Below are 23869 nucleotides of genomic sequence, written 5' to 3' on the forward strand. Positions count from 1 at the left end.
AAATGACAGCTGCCTCCTAATTTTTGAATTTTTCTCTAGTGTAGTCTTGGAGCTCAAAAGTATCGGTACTTGTATTCGTACTTGTACCAAGTACTGTACTTGGTATCTGTGCAACCCTAATATTTGCTATGACATAGGGGGCTTGTTAGTCCCCTATGCAGTAGCAATAAAGCTGAGTGTAAAAAAATTTTACAAAATTAAAGTAACATAAAAAAATGCAAAAAAACTAAATTTTAAAGTCCCCCACATGCACACACATACAATGCAAACACGCGTCGGATGCGCCTACGTGAAAAAACAAAAATTGCGCTACACATGTTAAATATCGTCGCGAGTGTCGGAGTGAAAGCAATCATTCTAGGCCATTAATCACTGGTAACACTATACTGATGAGCAGTAAAAGCATTTAAAACATTACCTTTGGTTATTGTAGTTTTTTGCTGTTTCCCGCACAACAGCAATTTTAGCCACTTGAAGTCTGCGGTGTTACTCCCCCTTCCCATCCAGGCCATTTTCAGGGATTCAGCGCTGTGGTTTTTTTAATGACATTTATTCCGTCATGCAACGCTGTAATGAAATGAATTTTATACAATTTTTGGGTACAGATAGAGCTTTCTTTTGATGCTATTTAATCACCACTGGGGGTTTTATTTTTTACTATAGTAAGCAAAAAATTACCAAATGTAAAAAAAAAACTTTCCCCTATATTAAATTATAAAACTTTTATTATTACCCAATTTTTTGGTAAAATATAAAAGACGGGGTCACGTCGGGTAAAAAAAAAACAAACAAACATGTCAAGCCTTAAAATTGCGCGCGCCAAACCTCAAAAAAGTACAATAACCAAATTTGGCCGTAGGCGACGCTTTAAAAGCGTTTACCGCTCATCAGTTTAGTGTTATCAGTGATTAATGGCCCTAAAATGATTTCTCTCACTGCGACGTTTGCGGCAATATGTAACATGTGTAGCGCAATTGTCGTTTTTGTACGCTGTCACATCGAACGCGTATTTACGTTTACATGTGCGTAAACGTGGGGGACTTAAACATTTTGGGGGGTTTTTTTAACTTTTTTTTTTATATGTGACTTTTATTTTTTTTAAACTTTGTTTACACTTATTGTTATTGCTATCACATAGGGGCCTCTGCTTTCAGAAAATATATCACTGTTTGGGGGTGTGAAGCTTTTTTCTGGCTCAAAATTCAGATTTTATCATGTGTGCGCAAATGTAAGAAATTCCTCTGGGCAGCAAGTGGTTAAAGACGGCCTAGGCCAGGTGGTAGGCATCTCCAGCTGTGCTTTATCTACAAATCCCATGGTGCCTCTGTCTCTAGGAGTCATGTCTGTAATTATCAGTCTTGCAATGCCTCATGGGACTTGTAGTTCCACAACAGCTGGAGTGCCAGAGTTGCCCACCCAGACCATATGTTATGTAGAATAATGTAAATAAAGTGTCTGACACTGGAGAGATCAGCCGAGGGATATTTAATACACATTTATTATATTCCCAGCTCCCAGATGTTTTTCTGATATAGCCGCACTCTTCAGTTTACTGCGGTCCCCTTTAAATCCTTCACGTGCTTCCGGAGGACTGGGACGATGAATTACTTCCGGGTGGCGGCCGGAGTTACACACGTGTGTTGAGTGAGACGAGTAGTGGAATAATATCTCCACCGAGAGCGGTGTGTACAGAGACGTCACCGGACATCTGTCCGACATGGATCTGATCAGAACCATCCATGATGATGAAGAGGTTCCAGAGGAGCCGGAGTCTGAGGAGGATGAGGTACGATCAGAGGGTGTGATGGATTGTGACTGCTCGTTCATATAACGATCTGATCGTTTGTGGAATAGTCCTGCCGGTCTGTAAATGAATGCTGGAATAGATAAAGATGTCTTGTTCGATTGTTGTGTACTGGATGCGTTCTGAGGACTGTCATGGAGAAACAACCATGGAGGGGAGACACGTTCCTCCTGCCATAATGACCATCGCGGTGTGGTTGTCACATGCATGGGCCGATATCATATTCGGATCTGTTGTGTGATAAAGTCAGTGTACAAATCTGATCTCTGCAGATCGGCTGATTACTTGATAAAAGAGTCGGTTTTATTTAAAGGAGAACTATGGGGTTGTCTTTTCCCCATAGTTCTCCTTAGGGTAACGGGAAGACACAAACTAGCGTCCTCCCGTCACCCTAAGCTCAGTATACTGCGAGCTGTAGCTCGCGGTATACTGAGACGCCGCAGTATACTGTGAGCAGCTGCCCGCGGTATACTGAGCCGCTGAAGCGGATCCCGACAATTGTGCCGGGATCCGCCCAGCTGTGTTACTGAAAGCTGGCTCTGCCTATCTAAAGGCAGAGCCAGCTGTACCCGCGTCCGAGTGAGTGAAAAGCACTAAACTCATAGTTCTCCTTTCAGTTAAGATGTTACTGCTGCGTTACTAAAAAGTGAATGAACACTGAGACAAAATGATAAGCAATGTGTATAGGGCTGCCTGCGGTGAGAAGGAGGCCATCACAGATTCAAATGTGTCATTCGGTCCCATAACATCAAAACAAACAATGCACAAAAATGAATCCGGTTCTATGTGGAGATTGCATTGATGGGATTTAAAGGCGTATTCCACCTTAAGGCCCCTTCTAGACAGGCGATCAGTTTTTCAGGGAGATCTGATCAGAAGCCCAATGTTACTCTATTGGCAGCTGGACGTAAAGAATGTGCGTTCCTTCACATCTCTACTGCATGCACTATTTTAATTTTTTTTGTAATTGCACGGTATTGTAGTACTATGCGTGGCAGTGCGATCAATCACATTGCAGGTGTGTTTGGGGGCACTATTTAAATGATTGGCAACGCACCTCCTGTACTGTTGATACACGGTAGGTGCGGTCCAGTGCATTAAGCTCATTACTTAAAGGAGAACTATGGGGTCAGTGTTTTTCCCCATAGTTCTCCTTAGGGTAACGGGAGGACACAAACTAGCGTCCTCCCGTTACCCTAAGCTCAGTATACCGCGAGCTACAGCTCGCGGTATACTGAGACGCCGGAGCGGATCCCGACTTAGACGTCGGGATCCGCCCAGCTGCATGAGTGACAGCTGGCTCTGCCTATCTAGAGGCAGAGCCAGCTGTACCCGCCCTCTCCCCCGTCCGTTCCGCCAGTCAGCGCTGGCAGATCGGAGAGGGGAATCCAGCCCCTCCCCCTGTCACTGCAGAGAGCCGTGACAGGATCGAGAGGTGAGCGAACCCGGTATGTGTTCGCTCACCTCCCGATCTACTGAGCCGACCTGTGACAGTCTCATTGTCACAGGTCGGCTAGAACTATGAGGTGAGTGAAAAGCACTCACCTCATAGTTCTCCTTTTAAGCACTTATTGACAGGTTGTTAATGTGAAATGGCGGGAATATGATGTCATTGTGACGTTATTATTTTCTTCATTTATGTATGTCTATATAAGGGTTGTGGTTCTTTTGTACAATGTCATTATTGAGCCTGATGAAGGGGATCCTGCACGGCCCCCGAAAGCGCTCGTCTTTTTGACATTTACCAATAAAATTCATTTGCAGTAACACAAATCTTTGTGCTGGAGTGCTGATGACATTTTGTAATTGTTGCCGCGGGGCCTCCTAAGACAGCCCTAACAGAACAGTATTGCAAAAGCTTTACTGAATCGCCCTGAAAGTGAATGGAGGTGAACGGTTTAATGTCGCTGTTTTGTTTTTTGTATAGCAGGAGCAGCCAATTGTGCTCGGGAAGAAGAAGCAAGATAAAGGAAAACGCAGCGAGGACTTCAACGCAGAATTTGTGTTCACAGAACGGGATGCGCAGGGCGATGACAGTTGGGTGATGGATGATGTTCTAAAGCAGCTTAAAAAGGTGCAAATGAATGATATACCCGCGTAGTGTGTTCAGGCGATGCAGCCTTTGTATATCTTCTTACTACTTCCATCTCCTTTCCAATCTAGAGATCTGTCACCAGCCTGGATGAGAAGATCGAGTCAGTGAGGAAGAAGAGGAAGAACCAGGTCAGTATGTGCGTCTAGGGCTGTATTCTGTCCTCCAAGGATCAGCGTTTTGACCTCCTTTCTATTTACTACAGGATAAAGCCGAGAAAACCACCCAACAGTCAGAGAAGGAGGACGATGTAAAGAGTGAGGAGGAGGAGGAGGACGAGAACAAGGAGAGTGAGGAGGAATTCTCATCAGGGGAGGAAATTGTCCTAACTAAAGCCGGTAAGAGACCTCACTGGTGATTCTTCTCCATCCGCTGTTTTAATTAGAGTAACCATAAAATCAAAGTGCTGTTGTATTAAACTTTCCCGAGTCCTCTTCCAGGACAGAGTACATGGGAGAGATGGCCCTGCCCACCAGAAGAAACCAAATCCCCAGAACTCTATAGAATGCAACCCTCTTCTCTGTTGCCTCCGTCTTGTGTCTTCTGCACCTCAGCAGGCACTTCCCCCTGTTTGGTAATTTTCGTATGGGTCAGAAACCTGTGTGTGAAGACCCCTCTTTCTTGCTGATAGTCATGTAGGGTCTAGGGAAGCTCTCTAGACATGAGGCTGGTGGAAAGGGAAAGAGTCCCTTGTTAAATGCCTCCTATATCTTGCATACTGGAACTTGTCTCCTGTTTAGATTGGGGGTGATTCCTGTCGGCTTCCTCAGGACAGCTGGCAAGTTGGACCTTGCCTCCCAGTGAGGTTTGAGGGTGACGCCTGACAGCTTCCTCTCATCGCCTGCGCTACTACCCACGTGTAAACTACTTGCAGGATGTAGATGGAGTAGGACTATTGTCAGGTGTGATGCAGCAAGTAATGTTCTCCCATTAGCCCTAGGCTCAAGGAAGCCGCATGGCCACACTATGCTGGAGGTTGGCGTGACCTAGATCAGTTTGTCTTGCAGTACTTAGTCATGTTTTAAACAGCTTGGTGGCCATCTTCTGTGCACCCTTTATGGAGCCTGTGTTTGGTGAGGCCACCGACCTGAAGGAAACTGCTTGGGTTGCATTGCAGAATTCTATTTACAGATCTAGTATATACATTGTAATATCATATCTAACTTTTTCTTTTTAGACATGAAGACCTGCTGACATTTAAACAACTTGTGTATACATCTCCCTATGACATATCTGCTATGTATGGTGCTCAGTCTGTTGACCTTTTACCTCTCAGGCTGTAGTTTCTAGTTCACCCTTCCATTGTTTTTTGCTGATCAAATCATGTTTGGGAAAATCAGAGTTCCCTGGTACTCAGTTTCCAAGATGGCTGTCTGTTACCTCCCTATGTAACGTTATGTTAAAGGATTACTGAAGGCTGGGCGTTTTTACTTTAATACATTCTCTGTATTGAGGTAAAAAACATCCAGTAACTTTTTGAGACGCGCGAACACACACACACACACACACACACACACACACACACACACACACACACACACACACACACACACACACACACTTGCCTGTCAGCGTCGCTTGTCACCGCCGCTGGGTCCCTGAAGTGATCCTCCATTCTTCTGCCGTCAATCAACCTGTTGGACAGAGAGGAGGGGCGTGGCCTGCCGCAGTGCTGTGTGTGTGTCTATGGACGCACACAGCCACTTGCGGGCACGGCTAGGCACGAGCACGCACGGGTGCCTCTATAGCTCGGCTTAGCTGATAGAGACACCCGTATAGGGGGCGGGAGGAAAGTGCTGCTATCTAAGTGCCTGTTTGGGACATCTTGCCAACGGACAGCAATTAAAACCTGTCAGAGTTCATGTTCTCCACTCCAATATTAATGGCTTTGTCCTCATATGAGAGATTTCCCTTGACTTCCAGTCCCAGTGACATGTCAGGAAGTGAAGTCTCCCAATTCAATATAAAACTCCATCAGGATTTGTTTCCTTCTACTGCACCTCAGCACAAAGGTACTAACTTGTGACTCATACAGTAACACCCTGAAATCACAAAGAGTACATAGGTGTTAGCAGCTCAGTGTAAGCATTAGTTTCTGATGGCTTCTTTCAAGTAGTTTTGAATACACCAAACTTTATGCATATTTGCTGTTTTTCTTTTACAGATACATTGAGAGTTAAAGAAAAAAAGAAGAAAAAGGGAACTGGGGTAAGAAATTTGTATGCATGTGATCCAGTATTTCTTAACTTTACACCCATTTAAGTTAAAGGGTAACGCCAGCAAATCTGTTTTTTGGATAGGGGAAGGATTAGGAACTGTCGGATTTGAGTTGTTCTCTGGGTCCCCACTGTGGAGAGGTTTTTGCCTTGTTTCCTGTCATGGTGGCAACAAAGGATATTAGTGAAATTGCTCAATGAGAGCACCGACCGGTTTAAAAATCTGAGAAAATTTATCATTGAAGTTCCACACTAGAAGTTGATCTTTCAGGCATTATTTATTCCAATAAATGATGAAAGGTTGTATTAAATATACATTTTGTGTCTGGACAATCAACTTCCGGTGCGGCACTTCAACCTTAGATTTTCTCAGTTACACAGGAAATAGTGGATATCCTTTGGCTCAGAGAAACTGCCAGCCCAGAATACAGATACCCAGTCTACAGATACCCAGTCTACAACTCCTTTAGGCAGTAGGATAATCCTAAAGTCTCAGCAATATTCTTAGGTTTTTATTGCTTAAGAAAAATTGAAGGGATATTTTAAAGGAGAAATATGAGGAGTGATTTTCACTCACCTCATAATCTGACCCGACCTGTGACAATGAGACTGTCACAGGTCGGCTCAGTAGATTGGGAAGTGAACGAACACATACAGTCGCTCGCTCACTTCTCGATCCTGTCCCTGCAGAGAGCCGTGAATGTCACTCTCGGCTCCCTGCAGGGATTCCCCCCTCCCCTGTCCGATCCTCCAGCGCTGATAGGCACTCTAAATAGGCAGAGCCAGCTGTCACTTACGCAGCTGGGTGGATCCAGACAGAATTGTCGGGATCCGCTCCGGCTGCGGCGTCTCAGTATACCGCGAGTTGTAGCTCACGTTATACTGAGCTTTGGGTGACGGGAGGACCCTAGTTTGTGTCCTCCCGTTACCCTTAGGAGAACTATGGGGAAAAGCACTGACCCCATAGTCCTCTTTTTTTAAGGCTGTGACACACTGCAAGCAGAGCAGCGCGGAGCGGTGGTGTGCGGACCTTCGCGTACAGTATGTCATGCTATTTTCACTCCATGTCAGCTTGCGAGAGGTCGCATAGCTGAGCGTGCTGAAAATGTCATCTTCAGCCAATAGGCTCACGTGTATATACCCACGTGTCACGATGCAAAGTCCATTCGGACATTACACGCGAGCTGATTGCATCTTCAGCTAGCCTTTCATCTGGCCTCGCTCCGTGCTCACATTGCATGCGAACCTTCGTGCCTGGCAGCTTTGCTCTGCACGGCTTCGCATGCAGTGTGTCATGGGCTTTAACATTTCCCAGTGCAAAAACAGACCTCAGTAATTGTGTAAACTTCCCCATGCATGGTATCCGCTGTTCATAGGCCAGTTAGCAGGGTGCATGTGTGGTGAAGTACATGCGTAGGTGTGGCTGAGCACTTATAGTTGCCCTTAAAGACCTCAGTGAGTACGGGGATTCCTTATTAATGTATATCTGTTAGCTTTGTGTATTTTTTTTTTTTTTTAGAAATCCGACTTTTTTGAAGATGCTTCTCAGTTTGACGTGAACTTGACTTTCCAGGACATGAATCTGTCTCGACCACTACTAAAGGTACTAGTATGCGTCGCACTTTAGAATTGAATGTATAGAAGAGTTCCATATGGGCTGAACTAGAAAACGCCACTCCATTCCTTTTTTCCAGTCAAAACAGCGTGGATGAGGGAAACTCCTCTGCTGGCTATTGTATTATGACTACAGGTTCCCTGCTGTCAGAAGGGCAGAAATAATAGTTGTCATTCCTTATTTCTGAAGGGCTTGTTCAAGATCCGTCACTTTTATCCTTCATTCAGTATTTGCTCCTGGAGCATTTGCCAATCAGTTGTCTGTCACCTGACACATACAGGCCTGATTCTGGTCAGTGGCTCAGTAGATGATATTATAAGGATAGGAATTGCAGCCCTGTAGATTGCATCTTAGAAAATAACAGTGGCAGCTCCCATGTTTCTCTCCTGACCTTTAAATTTGCTAGCTCTGAGTTCTCACCCTTACCTTTTACTACCTATTGAGTCACTGACCTGGAACAAGTATACTGGTCAGGATTCAGGACTTAGTGACGCTAATCTCTGGAGTTAAACCTTAAAAAATGCATTCAAGTACCGTATATCTATTCCCAAAAATGTAGCTCATTTGTGTATCACTCAAACCTCAATTGATCACTGAATTCACGCTGACACTGTCCTTCCTTCTGGAGGGGGGCTACTTTTGTTCCCCATGGTCCCTCTGTGTGTAGTAAAGTAGTCCACGCTCCAAGCTTGCTTCCGTGATCAGCTACACTCTTACATTTGGTTTACTAATTTGTATTGAGATTGTAGTACATCACGGGGGTGAGCTTGGAGTGGTGACTACTTTATAACACACAGGGACCATGGGGAACAAAAGTAGCCGCCCTCCAGAAGGAAGAACAGTGTCGGCACCAATTCAGAGATGATTTGAGGATCTACAGCCGAATGATACACAAATAAGATACATTGTTGTTGGCTACTAAGCATTAGGTTTACGGAAACCACAGCTTGAGCACTTGATTAGAGTTTTTCACATATTATAAATTCTTTGCTAGCACCTGAAATGTTTCCCATTGCTGATGAGTTTGTTGGCAATTTTGATTTTCATGTCAGGCACCCAAACCTGCAAAGCATTCTGGGAAATATTTTCAATATGCTGGTGTTTATGGAAGCTTGCTACCCTCCTTCTCTTTCAGGCAATTTCTGCTCTCAACTTCACACAGCCCACTCCTATTCAAAAGGCCTGCATCCCTGTGGGATTGTTGGGAAGAGACATGTGTGCCTGTGCTGCTACTGGGACTGGTAAGTGGGTCGTTGTCAGAGAGAATGAGGAAATTGTGACTTAGTGATATTAAGTAGATCCTCCTTTGCTGGAGGCTGTTGCTGCTTTTTTGAAAACGTTTTAATTCCTCGTTTTCTAGTGGGTCCCCGCAGCGCTCCCCCCAATCATTCTAATGGAGGCACCCTTGCCCGCAGTGACTATGTGCGTCCATAGACTCGCACAGTCCTTTGGCAGGCCACGCCCTTCCCTCTTTGATGGAAGAAGGAGCCTATGGCTCCTCTATCTGTATCCTCCCCCCGCAACCCAAAAGTTCAGGGAACGGAGGATCGCTTCGGGACCGGCAGCGGGGACGAGCATAGCTGACAGGTAAGTGTGTGTGGGGGGGGGGGGGGGACTGGGGGAGAAAAAAAGGTGCTGGGCCGTTTTTACCCTAATTCAGATAATGCATTAAGGTAAAAAACGCCCAGACCTTAACACTACACGTCTCTTTAAAGGAGAATTATGAGGCAAGTGATTATCACTCAGCCTCATAATCTGAGCCGACCTGCGAGTGAAACTGAGCGGACACTTCTCGATCTATCCGTGCAGAGAGCCGTGACTGTCACTCACGGCTCCCTGCAGGGATTCCCCTCCCCTGTCCGATCCTCCGTCGCTGACTGGCGGAACGGACGGTGGAGGGGGCGGCTACAGCTGGCTCTGCCTCAAGATGTGTAGAGCCAGCTGTCGCTCACGCAGCTGGGTGGATCCAGACCGAATTGTCGGGATCCGTTCCGGCTGGGGCGTCAGCTCGCGGTATACTGAGCTTTGTGTGACGGGAGGACGCTAGATTGTGTCCTCCCGTTCCCCTTAGGAGAACTATGGGGAAAAGCCCTAACCCCAGAGTTCTCTTAAAAAGTAAACTTTTTATGAAGCAAAATACATGTATGGTAAGCATTAGAGGTTAGCTGCCTTCCCAGCTTCTGCAACTCGGTGGCAACGAAACAAGAAAAAAATGTTTTATTTGCTTAGTAATTCATCTGTGATTTTCTTTGCCAGGTAAAACGGCTGCATTCATGCTTCCAGTTCTGGAGCGTCTCATCTACAAGCCGCGGGAAGCTCCAGTCACCAGGGTCCTGGCTCTGGTCCCAACACGTGAGCTCGGCATTCAGGTGCATACAGTCACCAGACAGCTGGCCCAGTTCACAGAGATTACCTGCTGCTTAACCGTGGGTGAGTGCACTGGGTATCATTCATGGAGCACACAGCCTTTTTCAATAAAACACAGACACAAAGAGTTTGTTTTCTAAGTTTTAAGTGTCCTGCTTTTCCCATGGACTAAAGTTATTCTTTCAAAGTGTACTTGTTGTGGCAGTGAAGAGGAGGGAGCTTCTGGTGCCTGCACACACTTTCACTTAATTTTCGGGAGTCCTGGAAGCCTTAAACCCAGGAGTTGTCTATTTAACTGGCTTGGAGCAATAATCATTCTGAACCATTGCCTGTGGTGGTGCCGCAGTGTCACGTTTTACCAGCAGGAGGTGTCCCAAGTAAAGTTTCAAAGTACAGCTACCCATTCCAGTAAAAATTTAGGAGCCGTGAGTCCATTGTTTCCACACAGTTACACGCAGACAGACTATTTAGGCCTCTTTCACATGAGAAACGGCCGGCACATACAGCTGCGTGCAAACCCTTATCGGGCAGCTCCTGGGAAGGACAGGTGCTGCGTGTGATTGGTACCCAGCCCCTGTCTTTTTCTATGGGACTACGCAGCCGTATGCCGCCCTACGCTTACCTCAAGTGCAGGTGTCCGTACTCGTACGCTGACAGGATGGATCCTGTCTGCATCTGAGCCGGTACACTCGCACCCTTACGGACTTGCACTTGGGGGTCAGCGTAGGGTGGCGTACGGCCGCGTAGTCCCATAGAGAAAGACGGGCTGCATACTAATCACATGCAGCACCTGTCCCTCCTGGGAGCTGCCCGGTACGGCTGTGCACGGAGCTGTACGTGTCGGCCGTTTCTGGTGTGAATGAGGCCTTACTGGGAATCCCCTTCATTTTGCTTTGTGTGTTTTTTACATTTTTTTTTCAGTCTTTTTGTTTTGTTCTGCATTGTCCTTGCACTGAGTCGTCCCCTATCTCTTCTAGGTGGTCTGGATGTGAAGTCACAGGAAGCAGCCTTACGAGCTGGCCCTGATATTCTGATTGCCACCCCTGGAAGGCTTATTGACCATCTGCACAACTGCCCCTCATTCAGCCTTGATGCCATTGAGGTGCTGATCTTGGATGAAGCCGATAGGTAATTATATGTTGATCAGGCACTTGAGTTCACAGCACAGCTTGTGCTAATCCTCCAAGAAACGGCTTGACTTATATTGAATTATGATGATTTTATAGTGAGAGAGAAAATACTATTCAGGTATATGCTGACCCCATGAAGGCCACATTTGTCCCAAGACCAGCACTGCGAGGAAACGGAGCAACATTTATTATGCCCCTTACAGTTATATTATGCTAATGGTGGAAAAAAAAAACTTTGAGTGCTTTATTAAGTTGGTCAGAGTTTCAACATGTAACAAATGGAAAACTGATTCATATGGACAGAGAAGTAATTATGCTCTGAATTTTCTGTGTAGGATGCTGGATGAGTACTTTGAAGAACAGATGAAGGAGATCATTAGACTTTGTTCCCACCAGCGGCAGACACTGCTCTTCTCTGCAACTATGTCCGAAGAGGTGATTCTCTCATGTTATTATCGTGCTGTAATCTCAGACACCTAAAAAATGCAGAAAGGGGTCAGTTTAGTAACAAAAAAAGAGTTTTCTTTGGTTGTAGGTGGAGCTGTAAGGCCTGATTTTGCCCCTGGCTTGTTTTATGTTTGGGATCTGTTGGGAGATCTCCCAGCCAAAGTTCTTGTGTGTTCCTCTCCTCCTGTTACATTCTCATTAAAAAGAAACCGAACAGGGACAGCGGGTGTACAGACCCAGGAACACAGAGATATCGCTGTCTTCCCCACCAGTCACTGTTGAGGAAGCACCTTCAGATATTGCTCCAGCATGCAAGAGCTAAATAATCTTCAGTCCATTCCTACTGCCCGCAGTGACCTGGCCACCTTCATCCACCTGACGCTTCACCTGCTTTTCAGTAGTTGGGTTTGTAGAAACTGGTAGCTTGAGCTACATTGCCTCAATCTTGTGGTGAAACATGTCTCTTATTAGACACAAGGGGAACAGTCCTGCTGCCTCCAGCTCACATTCCACTAACAATTCCAGTGTGTCCCTGTTGACACTGTGAGTCTCTTCAGTCATTGACGGATGAGCCTTTGTCTGAAGAGTCTCAGTCTTCAGGATTTTTGTAGTCTCCATAAAGAAAGATTGCAAATAGGGTGCACTGGAAAGTCTTAGCTGTCCTAGGAGCCCAGACTGGAGGCAGCACCAGTAGAGAATACAGACAGATCCTCAAGCTTTAAAGTGGGCTCTTACAGACATTGTCCTCTTCCAGATCACCCGAATCTTCTGTTTTAAAGACCATTACCACCCCGGGTCTGAATTTGATTTTTCTCAGCACTTCAAAAACACCCCTTTTGAATCTGTCAGTGATAATTCCCTTTCCAGTCTCACTCACAAGGTTGTATTTGTTGCCATCATCTCTGTGAGGCGAGTGTCTAGGCTGGCAGGCAGATCAGGTGCCACCCTTTCCTGTAGAGGAACACTCCGGTGAGGGCCTTTTGGCCTTGAATTCTGTTTTAGGAACTTGCTGGAAAATCCCCTGTATCGGACTTTGTTCCACCTACAGCAATATTGGGGTTGGCTCTTGTGATTATCGGCATATACCTGTTACTTCTACAACAGAGGCACTAAGGGATTAGCTTGGGAGGCTGCCTTACTAAGTTTAAATTGCCCAGGTTTATAACCTTTTCCATGTAAGACACTGACATTTGCATCCATTTACAGGTTCAAGACTTGGCTGCTGTGTCTCTCCGCAATCCAGTGCGTGTCTTTGTAAATAGTAACACAGACGTGGCCCCATTCCTGCGCCAAGAATTTGTGAGGATCCGACCAAACCGTGAAGGAGATCGGGAAGCAATTGTGTGCGGTGTGTAAAGAACGCGCTGAAGTGATGAAAGTCATTACACAGACTTATTACACAAGTTCTATGTATTATGGCCGGGACTAAAAAAATATATTTTAAGATTTGATGAGTTATAAAGTGTATCTTTTATTGTATTTATTAACAGCTGTGAAGTAGCTTGCTTTACAGAGTTTAGTACCCGAAGCTGAATTTTGTACATGCAGGTGATTCAAAGCAGTGTGTTTTCCCTCTCTGCCCTGCTCTGTTCAGACCACTCGGTACAGAGATTTTAAAAGAGAGACAGTCTAAAGGCAAACCACTTTTGCCATGCTTTGGTAATCCCCATGTCTGCATATCACATTAGCCCTTTATCTACATACTGCCTATGTGTCTTCCACCAATTAATCAGAAAAACATTTTAATGCACTGCCATTTTTTTTTTTTTTATTATTATATTTAAAAACAAAATAGAAAATCAACTAATAATGCTGTGGTAAACCCTAGTGGTCACTCGAATGCCAGCAGCAAGCTTTAAGAAATCACCAATTCAGATTCACAGAATCTTGATGAAGTTATTGTAACTCACTATGACTGTTTGTTTTTACCAGCTCTCCTGACCCGCACCTTCCAGGACCATGTCATGCTCTTTATACAGACCAAGAAAGAAGCACACCGAATGCACATCCTATTGGGGCTGATGGGTCTAAAAGTTGGTGAACTTCATGGAAATCTTTCACAAACGCAACGTCTGGAGGCCCTCAGGTAACGAGATCCTTCCCCTAGACACGATCGCCAAAACTGATCCTAAGACCACTAGGGAGATGTGCAATACTTCTGACTTTTACTCCTATCTTGCAGACGATTTAAAGATGAGCAGATCGATATTCTGGTGGCTACAGATGTGGCAGCTCGAGGGTTGGATATTCATGGAGTTAAAACGGTGAGCTGAATGCAGAGCAACTTTATTATATACAACCGTGGTTCTCAACTGGTGGGGTCATGACCCAGAAGTGGATCGCGACCCCATGTTCTGTGGGTCACCGCATGCCTTCCACTGCACCCCCCCCCCCCCCCTAATGCATCGCTGTCAGTTCTGCCTGGCGCTGATTGTCAGGTTAGGGTGGGCTGGGGATATGGCCAGGAGGGAGCTCCATTCATACGTGCATTGCTTATAGCTCCCTCGCGTGACATCACATTCTGGCTCCCGCCACCATTACAGGGAGTGCAAGGGAGCTGTACAAGCAATGCATATATGGATGGAGCTCCGTCACAGTACAGCAGCCCACACTGCACCCCCTAAAATTGGGGGGAATGTGTGTGTGAGATTGTGTCAGTGGTTTAATCACAAACTACCACGCAAAGTGGAACATTTCTTAGCGTGCAGAGCATCTGCCATTGCTGACATCATCTTGTGAAAATATGAGTTCCCTGACACAATCCAGTGGCTTCAGTACTTTGAGTCGCTGACCTGGAAGTAGGCAGATGAGAGCTATGCCTTCATTCCAACTTTTCTGATCTTCACACTTGCTCTGAGTCAATAAGTGAAAGAATTCAAGCTAGAGAGAGCCAGGAAACATGTGCTGAAGGAGATCAGCAATGGCAGCCTACAATAAATCTTAGTGGATGTGTAAGTTTGCAGATATACTCAGAAGTGATGTCTCTTCATACTTTGCACACCAACTCTTTGAAACACTAAGGTCAGCAATGGAAAGGCATCTGCTTAGCACAACTGGGCTCAGAACATTACACAGACAGGGTAATTCCATGAATTGGATTTAGTTCAGTGGTCCTAAAATACAGCCTACACATTGTTCTAGTGGGGAGAGAGGCATTGAACATTAAAAAGAGTATACAAAAGCCCTCTAAGGGGTCTAATACAATGTCTGTTTCTCATTCAGGTGATTAATCTAACTATGCCCGCCACAATGAAGCACTACGTTCACAGGGTTGGCCGTACAGCCCGCGCTGGCAAAGCTGGCCGATCCGTGTCTCTGGTTGGCGAAGAAGAAAGGAAAATACTGAAGGACATTGTTAAGAAAGCACAGGCTGCTGTGAAGGCCAGAGTCCTTCCACAAGGTGAGGGGCTGGGTGACATTTCAGCTGGATGATGGAGATTCATGCTGTATTGTTTGTAATCTTATGCATGTTTCCCATCAGATGTCATCTCCAAGTTTCGGGAAAAGATAAAAAACATGGAAAAGGAGATCTATGCTGTACTACAGCTGGAAAAAGAGGAGAAGGAGATGCAGAAATCTGAGGCTCAGGTAGGAGGGATTTGTGTACTGATCCGTTGTCTGCATGTATGGGGTTATTCAGTAACACAGGACAAAATGGCATACGGAAGATAAATGGTGCACAATACAGTCAGTGGTCACTACAGGAAAAAAATAAAATAAACCTATGCAAGTCACATGGTCCCTGTTTTTTTATACTTTTTTTTTTCAGTGCTTCCAAATAGCTGATGATCCTACCAGAATCTAATCTATGCTCTCTGCCTGTACTGCGTTATTAGTTATGTTGTTCCAAGCTCTTTATGTCAGAATATGAGGGTAGCTGTTCTGTAGTTCTTCTAGGATCTCGTAGGAGGGGAGATGTTCTTAAGTCTTAACACACTTTCTGTCCTAGATTGATAATGTTGCTCCTCCATAGAAACAGTACGGTGATTGTTGTTAACCTGGGACAGGGTCTATGTTACAGGCAGCATTATCTGGTGAAAATAAAGGGGGGAGGCTGACAAAATGAATCAAATGCAGCCACCAAACAGAAGGACTGACAAGCGGCAGAATATTACATTTTGGTTGGGTTTAGTGTGCGATTACATATCAGGAACAATACAAAAATTCTTCAGCATTCAACACAGAGAAACAGATGTGTTTTGCTGCATACATTTGCAAATATGTATGAAGCCACACTGCCGCATCAAAGCATATCTTGGCTTCTCCCACCTTGGCTTCTCCCACCTTGGCTTCTCCCACCTTGGCTTCTCCCACCTTGGCTTCTCCCACCTTGGCTTCTCCCACCTTGGCTTCTCCCACCTTGGCTTCTCCCACCTTGGCTTCTCCCACCTTGGCTTCTCCCACCTTGGCTTCTCCCACCTTGGCTTCTCCCACCTTGGCTTCTCCCACCTTGGCTTCTCCCACCTTGGCTTCTCCCACCTTGGCTTCTCCCACCTTGGCTTCTCCCACCTTGGCTCCCATCTTTTCTTTCATGGAAAGCTTTACTATACACCACTTTTATATTCATGCGTTTTCCTTGGAAGAATTTCAGATTCAACACATGATTACTCTGGATCAACTGAAGGTTTGTGGTTGTGAGGATGCAACATTTTTAATTTATTTTTGTCAATGGTTCCACCTAATTGATGGACATTTTTTTTTTATACTACTACAAAATGATGTTACGTAAGGAGCCCCTTCTCTATGCTGCTAATGCTTTGGTTTCTTGAAGTGGAAGATGAAGTGGAACTTTTATGTTTTTTCAGATCAGTACAGCTCAAAAGAGACTGCAAGAAGGAAGTGAACCTCAAGGTCTAGAGAGAAGCTGGTTCCAGACCCGGGAAGAGAGAAAGAAAGAAAAGTGTAGGTGCAGACAATGGCCTGCAGTGGGGGCTATGCATTTGCATTGTGTCTATGGGCTTTAACGGGTCTTGTTGTAAAAACTTCAGGAAAGTAACCCGTTTGCATTGGCAATCGCGGATATTTATTTTCCACTGAAAGTACATATATGGGGTTTTTACCTGTAAATAGAATTGTATTTCTCTCAGGGCAGTCCTGAGAATTACACAGCCCGTCCAGATAGCATAGGCAGCTGGTGTGACCTGGCTTCCCTGCAGTGGTGTTAAGCAACATAAATCGGTCAACATCACAGCCACAGCTCTTAATTGGACATCGAAGGAGCTGGAGCATATGGATAAGCTTTGCTCTGCTCACTCTTTCTCCTGCATGATCCTAGTTAGCACATGTGCATGCAGCATACCTGATTGGCCGTGCCCTCTCCTATTATGAATTCTGCACAGGGGAATATTGGTCCGCAGTGTATAGCCGGTGGAGCCCCGCAGCGTTCTCTATACTAATTGCAGCAGAGAGAGCCCCATGATTGGATAAGAGGCAGTCATGTGATTTTTGACAGGTTGCACAATTGGGTTTTGTTTTTGTTTTTTAACATTCCCATTGATTTGATATTTTTTCTTTTTCTGCACTCCTCTGGATTTAGAACCCCGAAGCTGGATCCTATAAATATGCAATGCTGGGCTCCATGAATATGGGTTTGGGGTTGTTTTTTTAAGCAGTGGTGCTTATAAATTTTTTGTTTTCATACTTTCAGTATCCCATGCCCTTCAGGAGTTTGATTTGGCACTGAGAGGGAAAAAAAATAGGAACAAATTCGTGGCAGACGCTAAAAAGAAAGAGATGACGGTAAGACCGAAACAAAAGGACTGTTCAGTTTCCTCGATTCCATCTCTGCTGTACTATGACCGGTATTTTCTCATTTCAGGCTGAAGAACGCTCTCAGTTTGAGATCTTGAAGGCTCAGATGTATGCAGAGCGTGTAGCTAAGAGGGACCGCAAACCCAAAAGAGCCCGGGCAATGCCTGAAGATGAAGAAGCCGCAGGTAGGCACAGGCAGCGATAATATAGTGAGCTATTGTAAGGATTCCTGTCATAAGAAACATGGAGGCTGCAAAAAGAAGTCTGAGAAATACCAACTGACCCTCTTGCTTCAATAGTTAAAGTTTTACCCCCCCATCCTCCTAAGTAGGTTTAACCCAACCTCCCTCTTCAAACTTCTATATTTGCCTAAATCTTGTTCCAAGGGCCACGGCATTGTTTACATCCCCCCCTTGGCTACTTGGCCTGTCATTTGTACCTGTGCATTTCAGCACCATAGCCTTTTACGGGTCTGGTATATGGATCAGCTCCATAGACTTCTATAAAGCTATGCACCAGCTTTATAGACTTCTGCACAGTTGAGGATTTTTAATCAAGAAGCTGGCGGGGAAAAGTAAACAATTTTTCAGGTTTTGGAACAAGATCTAGGTAAGAATAGCAATTTTGTGTGTGTGTGTGTGTGTGTGTGTGTGTGTTGTCTAAAGGTTCTGGAAACTGTATTAGAAGGTTGCCTTACCCTTTAAAGTTCTTGTCCTGGAAAAAGCATGCAGGTATTATTTTGAACATTTTCTCCAGCTTTCCTGATCTGCATACTTGCTGAGGGTCGGGTTTACAATACTGAAGCTGCTAGATCAAAATTACAGCCAGGCAACTAGTATATTCAAGAGGATAAGCAATGCCACGTCTCATCCACTGAGATGGTCAGATGGGCCCAGGGTGGTTCTACCTCCACAGGTCGCATTATTATTATTATTATATTTCTATTTTGATTTCTTTTGACAGCCTTAAATTGGTATTCACAATCTTCAGTATTGAGAAGAACTTCCTTATTCATTCATTGGCAGCTGCAGCTCCATCTCCGATTGCTAATGTAATGTCTGCAGGACAGAGGAACATGGTTATGTATTGGGTACTTGGGTAAATGTTTATATGTAGAAGGATTCATTTTACTATGATAAATTAAATGCTGGGTTAGGAGTTGTACATACAGTAAAGCACACCTTGGGGGGGGGTATTGGGCATCTGCACCGGTTAGGGGGTATAAGCCCTCAGCACCAGGGGCTTACTCTCACATTTGTCCTTCCATTGTCACCCATATCCTCCCAAAGTGAATATGCAAATAACTTTCTGATGGTGGTTTTCGCATTCACATGCGTGACGATGGTCTGGTTGCCGATAGATCCTTTAGGTCCTAGACATTACATTGTGGGAAGGCCCAAAGGAAACCGTGGGGATGCTCCAGGGTGGAGCTTTAGGGGTAAATCTGATGGTTTAGAGAATGCAAATGAACGTTCCACATTACGTTATTTATATTTGTGCCTATGCACTTACAGTTCTTATGTGTCAAAGCCACTGCCCCCAGTTCTTTCAGTGCCACTTACCTGATGTTCCAGTCGGGAAGTATGGCCACTGAGTAGTTTAGTCTTCAGCAGCTGTCCAGCTAGAAGAGGAAGGAGCAGCGCAGGGGAGTGCCACGCCATCAGGGCTGGTGTAATTGTTCAGACACACCCGTGACGTTTGGCTGTAGTCCAGGCTGAGAGCATGCAGGTAAGGGGGGCTCCATGTGACCCTTCAAGGTAGAGGAGCCTTTCTAAAATCAGGGACAGCACTCTGGAGAACACCAAAATTTTGCAACCTCAAGAAGCAGCATACATTGTAAGTCTACATCAGCAGTTGAAATGGCTTTAAAAAAAAAAATGAGGCTGTGATATCACTTTAACCCCTCATTTGCCTAATTGAAAGCTGTAAACCTGTCCCCTTGTAATATAAATAAGGTTCTAGCACGCTAACTTCCGATCATGGCAGAGCCCTCTACTTTTGTTTTTCCAGCCAAACCGTCAAAGAAGCAGAAGAAACACACAGTGTTTGACGAGGAGCTAACAAACACGAGCCGCAAAGCCCTGAAAAAATACAGAGCCGGGTAAGTCACTTCTTATTCATCCATCCTGCGACAAGAAAGAAATGGGCCTTGAAGATGTGTGCAGCAATCTGAGGGTTTATAGGGGTGTCCCTATCCTTTGTGCCGCCTGAAGCTGCGGGGTTGGGGGGGCCCTCAATGGTTGCCAGGTGCTGGGCAGGACGCCGGCCAGAGCATCGCAGGTTAAGAGCTGGGCAGAGATGTGAATGGCACTTGCACATCTCCCCGGATCTTGGCAACCTGGGACGCTCTGGCAAGAAAGGGGGCAGCAGGCACACTGCAAACTTTATGCAGCAGAGCGACCATGCCATTCTGCCTGGGTGACCCAAACAGATCCTGCCTGATGCAACTGCCAAGTTTTATTGATCCCCTAATAATCTTACAGGAAGTTAATACAGTCACTAGGGGACAGTGTACAGTGATAGTCGGTGAACAGGGGTGTGGATATTTTTTTAAAACTACTTGTCCAAGGTCTAAACGGGGGCCCGATCTACTTGTCCTGATACAAAAAAATCAACCAAAATCGTATTTAGCAGTGCCAAGAAGAGCTTCTCATTGGTCAGTGCTGTCAGGTGACGGCACTGACCAACGACTGCTTGCATTTTGCAAGCGAAGTCAGAATGCATGGTACAGATAGTACACTCGTACTGGCGGCTGGGAAGGACCGATTGCTGAAAGGCAAGTATAGCAGGGAGGCAGAGGGGGCAGATTTGTGCGGGTAATTCAATTTTCACAAATTACTTGGGGAAAGTGAATTTACCCTTTGGGGCGGGTGCAGACGGTCAGATGTGGTTGCCATGCGGCCCTATTGATTTTAAATGTGGTTTCATCCGCATGGTAATCTGCACCTTTTTTTTGCGACACGCACCATGCAGTGTTTTCAGCCACGATGATGTGCAATTGCAGCAGGAAACCGCACAGTCTGCCTGGTGCGACTGGGGTGCTATTAGACAATAATGGCGCTGCCAGTGCAATCAGTGGTGGTGTGCGATTCTGTGACCGCCCGGCCATCCACACGATTTTGTGCACAATTGCCGTGCGGTAACTGATCGCCCACTCCGCTCACACGCATAATGCCCCATGCATGCGTTTATTTGCATGCAGATGATAGGTGCAGCGTGGTTGGTTTTAATTTTTTAGATTTGATTTTACTTTTTTTTTTCTTTAAGATTTTTTTATGCTTAATTATCATTTATTTCTACTTTATCACCTTTTTTATTTTTCCCATTTTTTATTTATTTTTTTCCCATTTTTCTGTATTTCCATTTTTAATTTTATTTTTTACTTTTTTTTTTCACTTGACTTTATTGACTTTTACATCGGTAACAAGCCCTTGTGTGATAGCTTTTGGAGGTGACAGGTTTTCTTTATTGACCCTATTACCTCCAACACAGGAGTTGTAGCACAGTTCTGTGTGCGTTCTCCTGTAACGGGAAGGCTGCATTCCTGTGTCACTATTCACACGAAGCATGTTCTCTACCCTGCTCCGTGCTGTCTTACCTAATCTAATTTGCCGTGGTCACAGGTCTCCCACAAGAGCGGGGGACCCTGAGGACCACGTCAAAAAGGAAGCCCGCGTGCAGAGAGAGGGAGTTTGGGAGCGGATTATATTCATAAATTTCAAAGAGGAAATCTTCCTGTCTGCCGTGCCGAAGATCTCACTCTAAGTACAAATATTGTTTGTAAGTTCTATATGTTTGTGTTCTAAGGTTCTTTTGTCTTTTTGTAGCCCATCTTTTGAGGACAGAAAACGGCTGGGAATTCAGCAGCACAAGAAAGGAAACTTTAAATCTAAATCACGGTATGTGGGGGGAAAAAACAAGATTGTAATCTGTAGAGGTTTTTTTTTTTTTTTTTTACCCTGAAAAACAACCCCACACCATAATCCCCCCTCCACCAAACTTTACACTTGGCACAATGCAGTCAGGCAAGTATCGTTCTCCTGGCAAATGCCAAACCCAGACACGTCCATTGGATTGCCAGACAGAGAAGCGTGATTCGTCACTCCAGAGAACACGTCTCCACTTCTCTAGAGTCCAGTGGCGGCGTGCTTTACACCGCTGCATCCGAAGCTTTGCATTGCACTTGGTGATGTAAGGCTTGGATGCTCGGCCATGGAAACCCATTCCATGAAGCTCTCTACGCACTGTTGTTGTGCCAATCTGAAAGCCACACGAAGTTTGGGGAGATGTTGAGGGGGGGAAAAAAAAAGATGCTTTATTTTTTTACTATTGCGCTTTGGGCCATGAGTTTTTTGGAACTGCCATAGATTTGATTTTTACAGTGAGCTGTCAGTGACGGCAATAATTGTGGGACCCCCCCATTCAATGTGAACTATATTGATGGAGCAGTAAAGGCTTTTCTTACACTGTGCCATGTTGGTCAACTCATAAGTTATAAATAAAATGGCACTGTATGGTTATGGAGCAATATATTATACAGTATGTTCATGTAGGATGGTGTTTTCCTTTAACCTGCCCACTGTTGTTACCAACTCAGTGCTTACCCCTAGCTGTAAGTCTTTGCAGTTTTTAAAGAAATGTCTTGTCTTGTTTTGTTTGTCTTAGTTATCGCAGAAAGTGAGGTCTCGTTCCTGATTTCTTCAAGACATTCTACGGGAAGACTTTACTGTATCTGGACTAATATATATGCAATGGCTGTGGAGGTCCAACACATCAGAGTATGGTGGTAGAAGGGAGCTTGTCAGGATAACGGTATAGAAGCTGCCATTGCATTCTTAGTTTTCAGGTGCAATGAAGAGCCGTCATCCATTCTTTGCTTCACTACTTAGTGAGACGCTGACCGGGAACAAGTATGCAGCCAGTCAACTCTGTGACTGGTTCTAAATCAATGATTAAGAAGTGAAACCAGGACAGCCTTAAACCCCTATGCTTCTAAAATTCAAGTGGCTAATTGCAATGCATATTTCTATGATGGGTTCTCTTTAAGCCAGAAGATAGTACAATGATCTCAGCAGCCAGTGGATAAAAGGACTCTATATTGTATTTTTCTTTGCAATGTGAAATAATTTTTATTAAAAGAAAAAAAAAACACATTTAGAGATTCTTTTATGAGTTCTGTTAGCAAGGAAATGCGCTTTGCTGCAGGAATACCTTCCCCATAGCTTCCTATTCCTCTTGTCATCTGTGGATACAGTTTGATTGTAGGCAAGCCATATCCATAGTGGATACTATGCATAGTGCAAACTTGCATTGAGTTATGGGTTACCGCCGTACAAACCAGGTTTGGGTAGAGCTGTAGTCATCTAACAGCTGAAATTCTGGCTTGATGTGCCTCCCAAAAACATTGTTCAATTACTGACTTCCTACAGGGGTGATGAGTACTAAGCTACTTGATGTAAACCCAAGAAACTTAAAACTAGGCATATGATTAACAATATACAAGTGGGTTACCTTATGTGAAAACAATCCACCATAGAGCTAGGCAACTGACATTGCTTCACCCCTCACTATTCAATAAGGTGACCCATCAGAGTCCAAAAGAGGCACAGGGCCAGTTTAACTAGAAGTCTACCTGTACATCAAATTCTTCTAGAGAGTCCCTGACCTATTGATCTTTAACTGGCATTTTTTTTTTTTTTAGTCCATTATGTAAAAACACATCCCTGGGATTCCCTTAGATCAGTGGTTCCCAACCTGTGTAACTGCATGACCCATATGTCATGTCTCACTGCGGGTGGGAGGTGCATTTGGGGTACCATTCCAATGAATGGCAACACAGTAGTTGTGATTGTGTGTTAATTGCACTGTACTTGTGACTGGGCCCTCAAAAACATTGACAATCATACACACTTTGTTTTTAAGATTCCCCCCCGTCTCCCTACCTTATGAGAACTGGAGTGGATCCTCAGCCTGGGGTCCAGTGTGGGCTGCTGTGATGGAACTCCATCCATATGTGCATTGCTTGTACACCTCCCTCACAGCCTGTAGAGGTGCCAGGATGTGATTTCACTCAGGTCCAGGCACCTCCTATAGAACATGTGATGGGGCTCCCTCGTGGCCATATTCCCATTACCTCAAGCTGGCACAGTATATTTTGAATGGCTGCATGGCAGGAGAACTGACAGTGCCACGTTAGGGGGAGGCAGAGGAGCCTCTCCTAGAAAAGTGGAAGGCATGTGGGGAGCCAACACCCACCAGTTGAGAACCAAGGCCTTAGATGTGCCTTCTGAGCAGTCTGCTTGTTGGATGGGTATGAATGTTGGGAGGGAATTGGGTGTATTCAGGACTTGCTACAAGTGTGGGGTAAAAATGTGGGGCTAAAGTTCAGCTTTAAGTATCAGAAAAATGCTATCTTGTGTGTTGGAGGGAAGTCTTGTCCTTATGCTG

At 45.0% G+C, this 23869-nt stretch overlaps 2 protein-coding genes across 2 annotated transcripts in view; one reads left to right on the forward strand and one right to left on the reverse strand.

The window, feature by feature from the left end:
* The window catches only part of ZNFX1 (zinc finger NFX1-type containing 1), a 54589-nt gene extending 52870 nt beyond the window's left edge, over positions 1-1719 (reverse strand). The window contains exon 1 of the mRNA XM_018564293.1: positions 1542-1719. Coding sequence (XP_018419795.1) covers positions 1542-1719 — 178 coding nt within the window. The remainder of the gene's footprint in view (positions 1-1541) is intronic.
* On the forward strand, positions 1715-22132 carry DDX27 (DEAD-box helicase 27). Its single transcript, XM_018564298.1, has 21 exons — positions 1715-1786; positions 3732-3878; positions 3968-4027; positions 4102-4234; positions 6061-6104; positions 7632-7715; positions 8863-8968; positions 9984-10157; positions 11072-11222; positions 11560-11659; positions 12878-13019; positions 13604-13757; positions 13854-13935; positions 14894-15071; positions 15153-15259; positions 16477-16573; positions 17319-17410; positions 17490-17607; positions 19433-19523; positions 21250-21321; positions 22088-22132. Exons 1-21 carry the CDS (start codon positions 1718-1720, stop codon positions 22101-22103), a joined length of 2217 nt encoding a protein of 738 aa, XP_018419800.1. The 5' UTR covers positions 1715-1717; the 3' UTR covers positions 22104-22132.
* The last annotated feature ends 1737 nt before the right edge of the window (positions 22133-23869 follow it).

The sequence above is a fragment of the Nanorana parkeri genome, unplaced genomic scaffold (assembly GCF_000935625.1).
Source record: "Nanorana parkeri isolate BGI_ZX_2015 unplaced genomic scaffold, ASM93562v1 scaffold743, whole genome shotgun sequence".
Lineage (NCBI taxonomy): Eukaryota > Metazoa > Chordata > Amphibia > Anura > Dicroglossidae > Nanorana > Nanorana parkeri.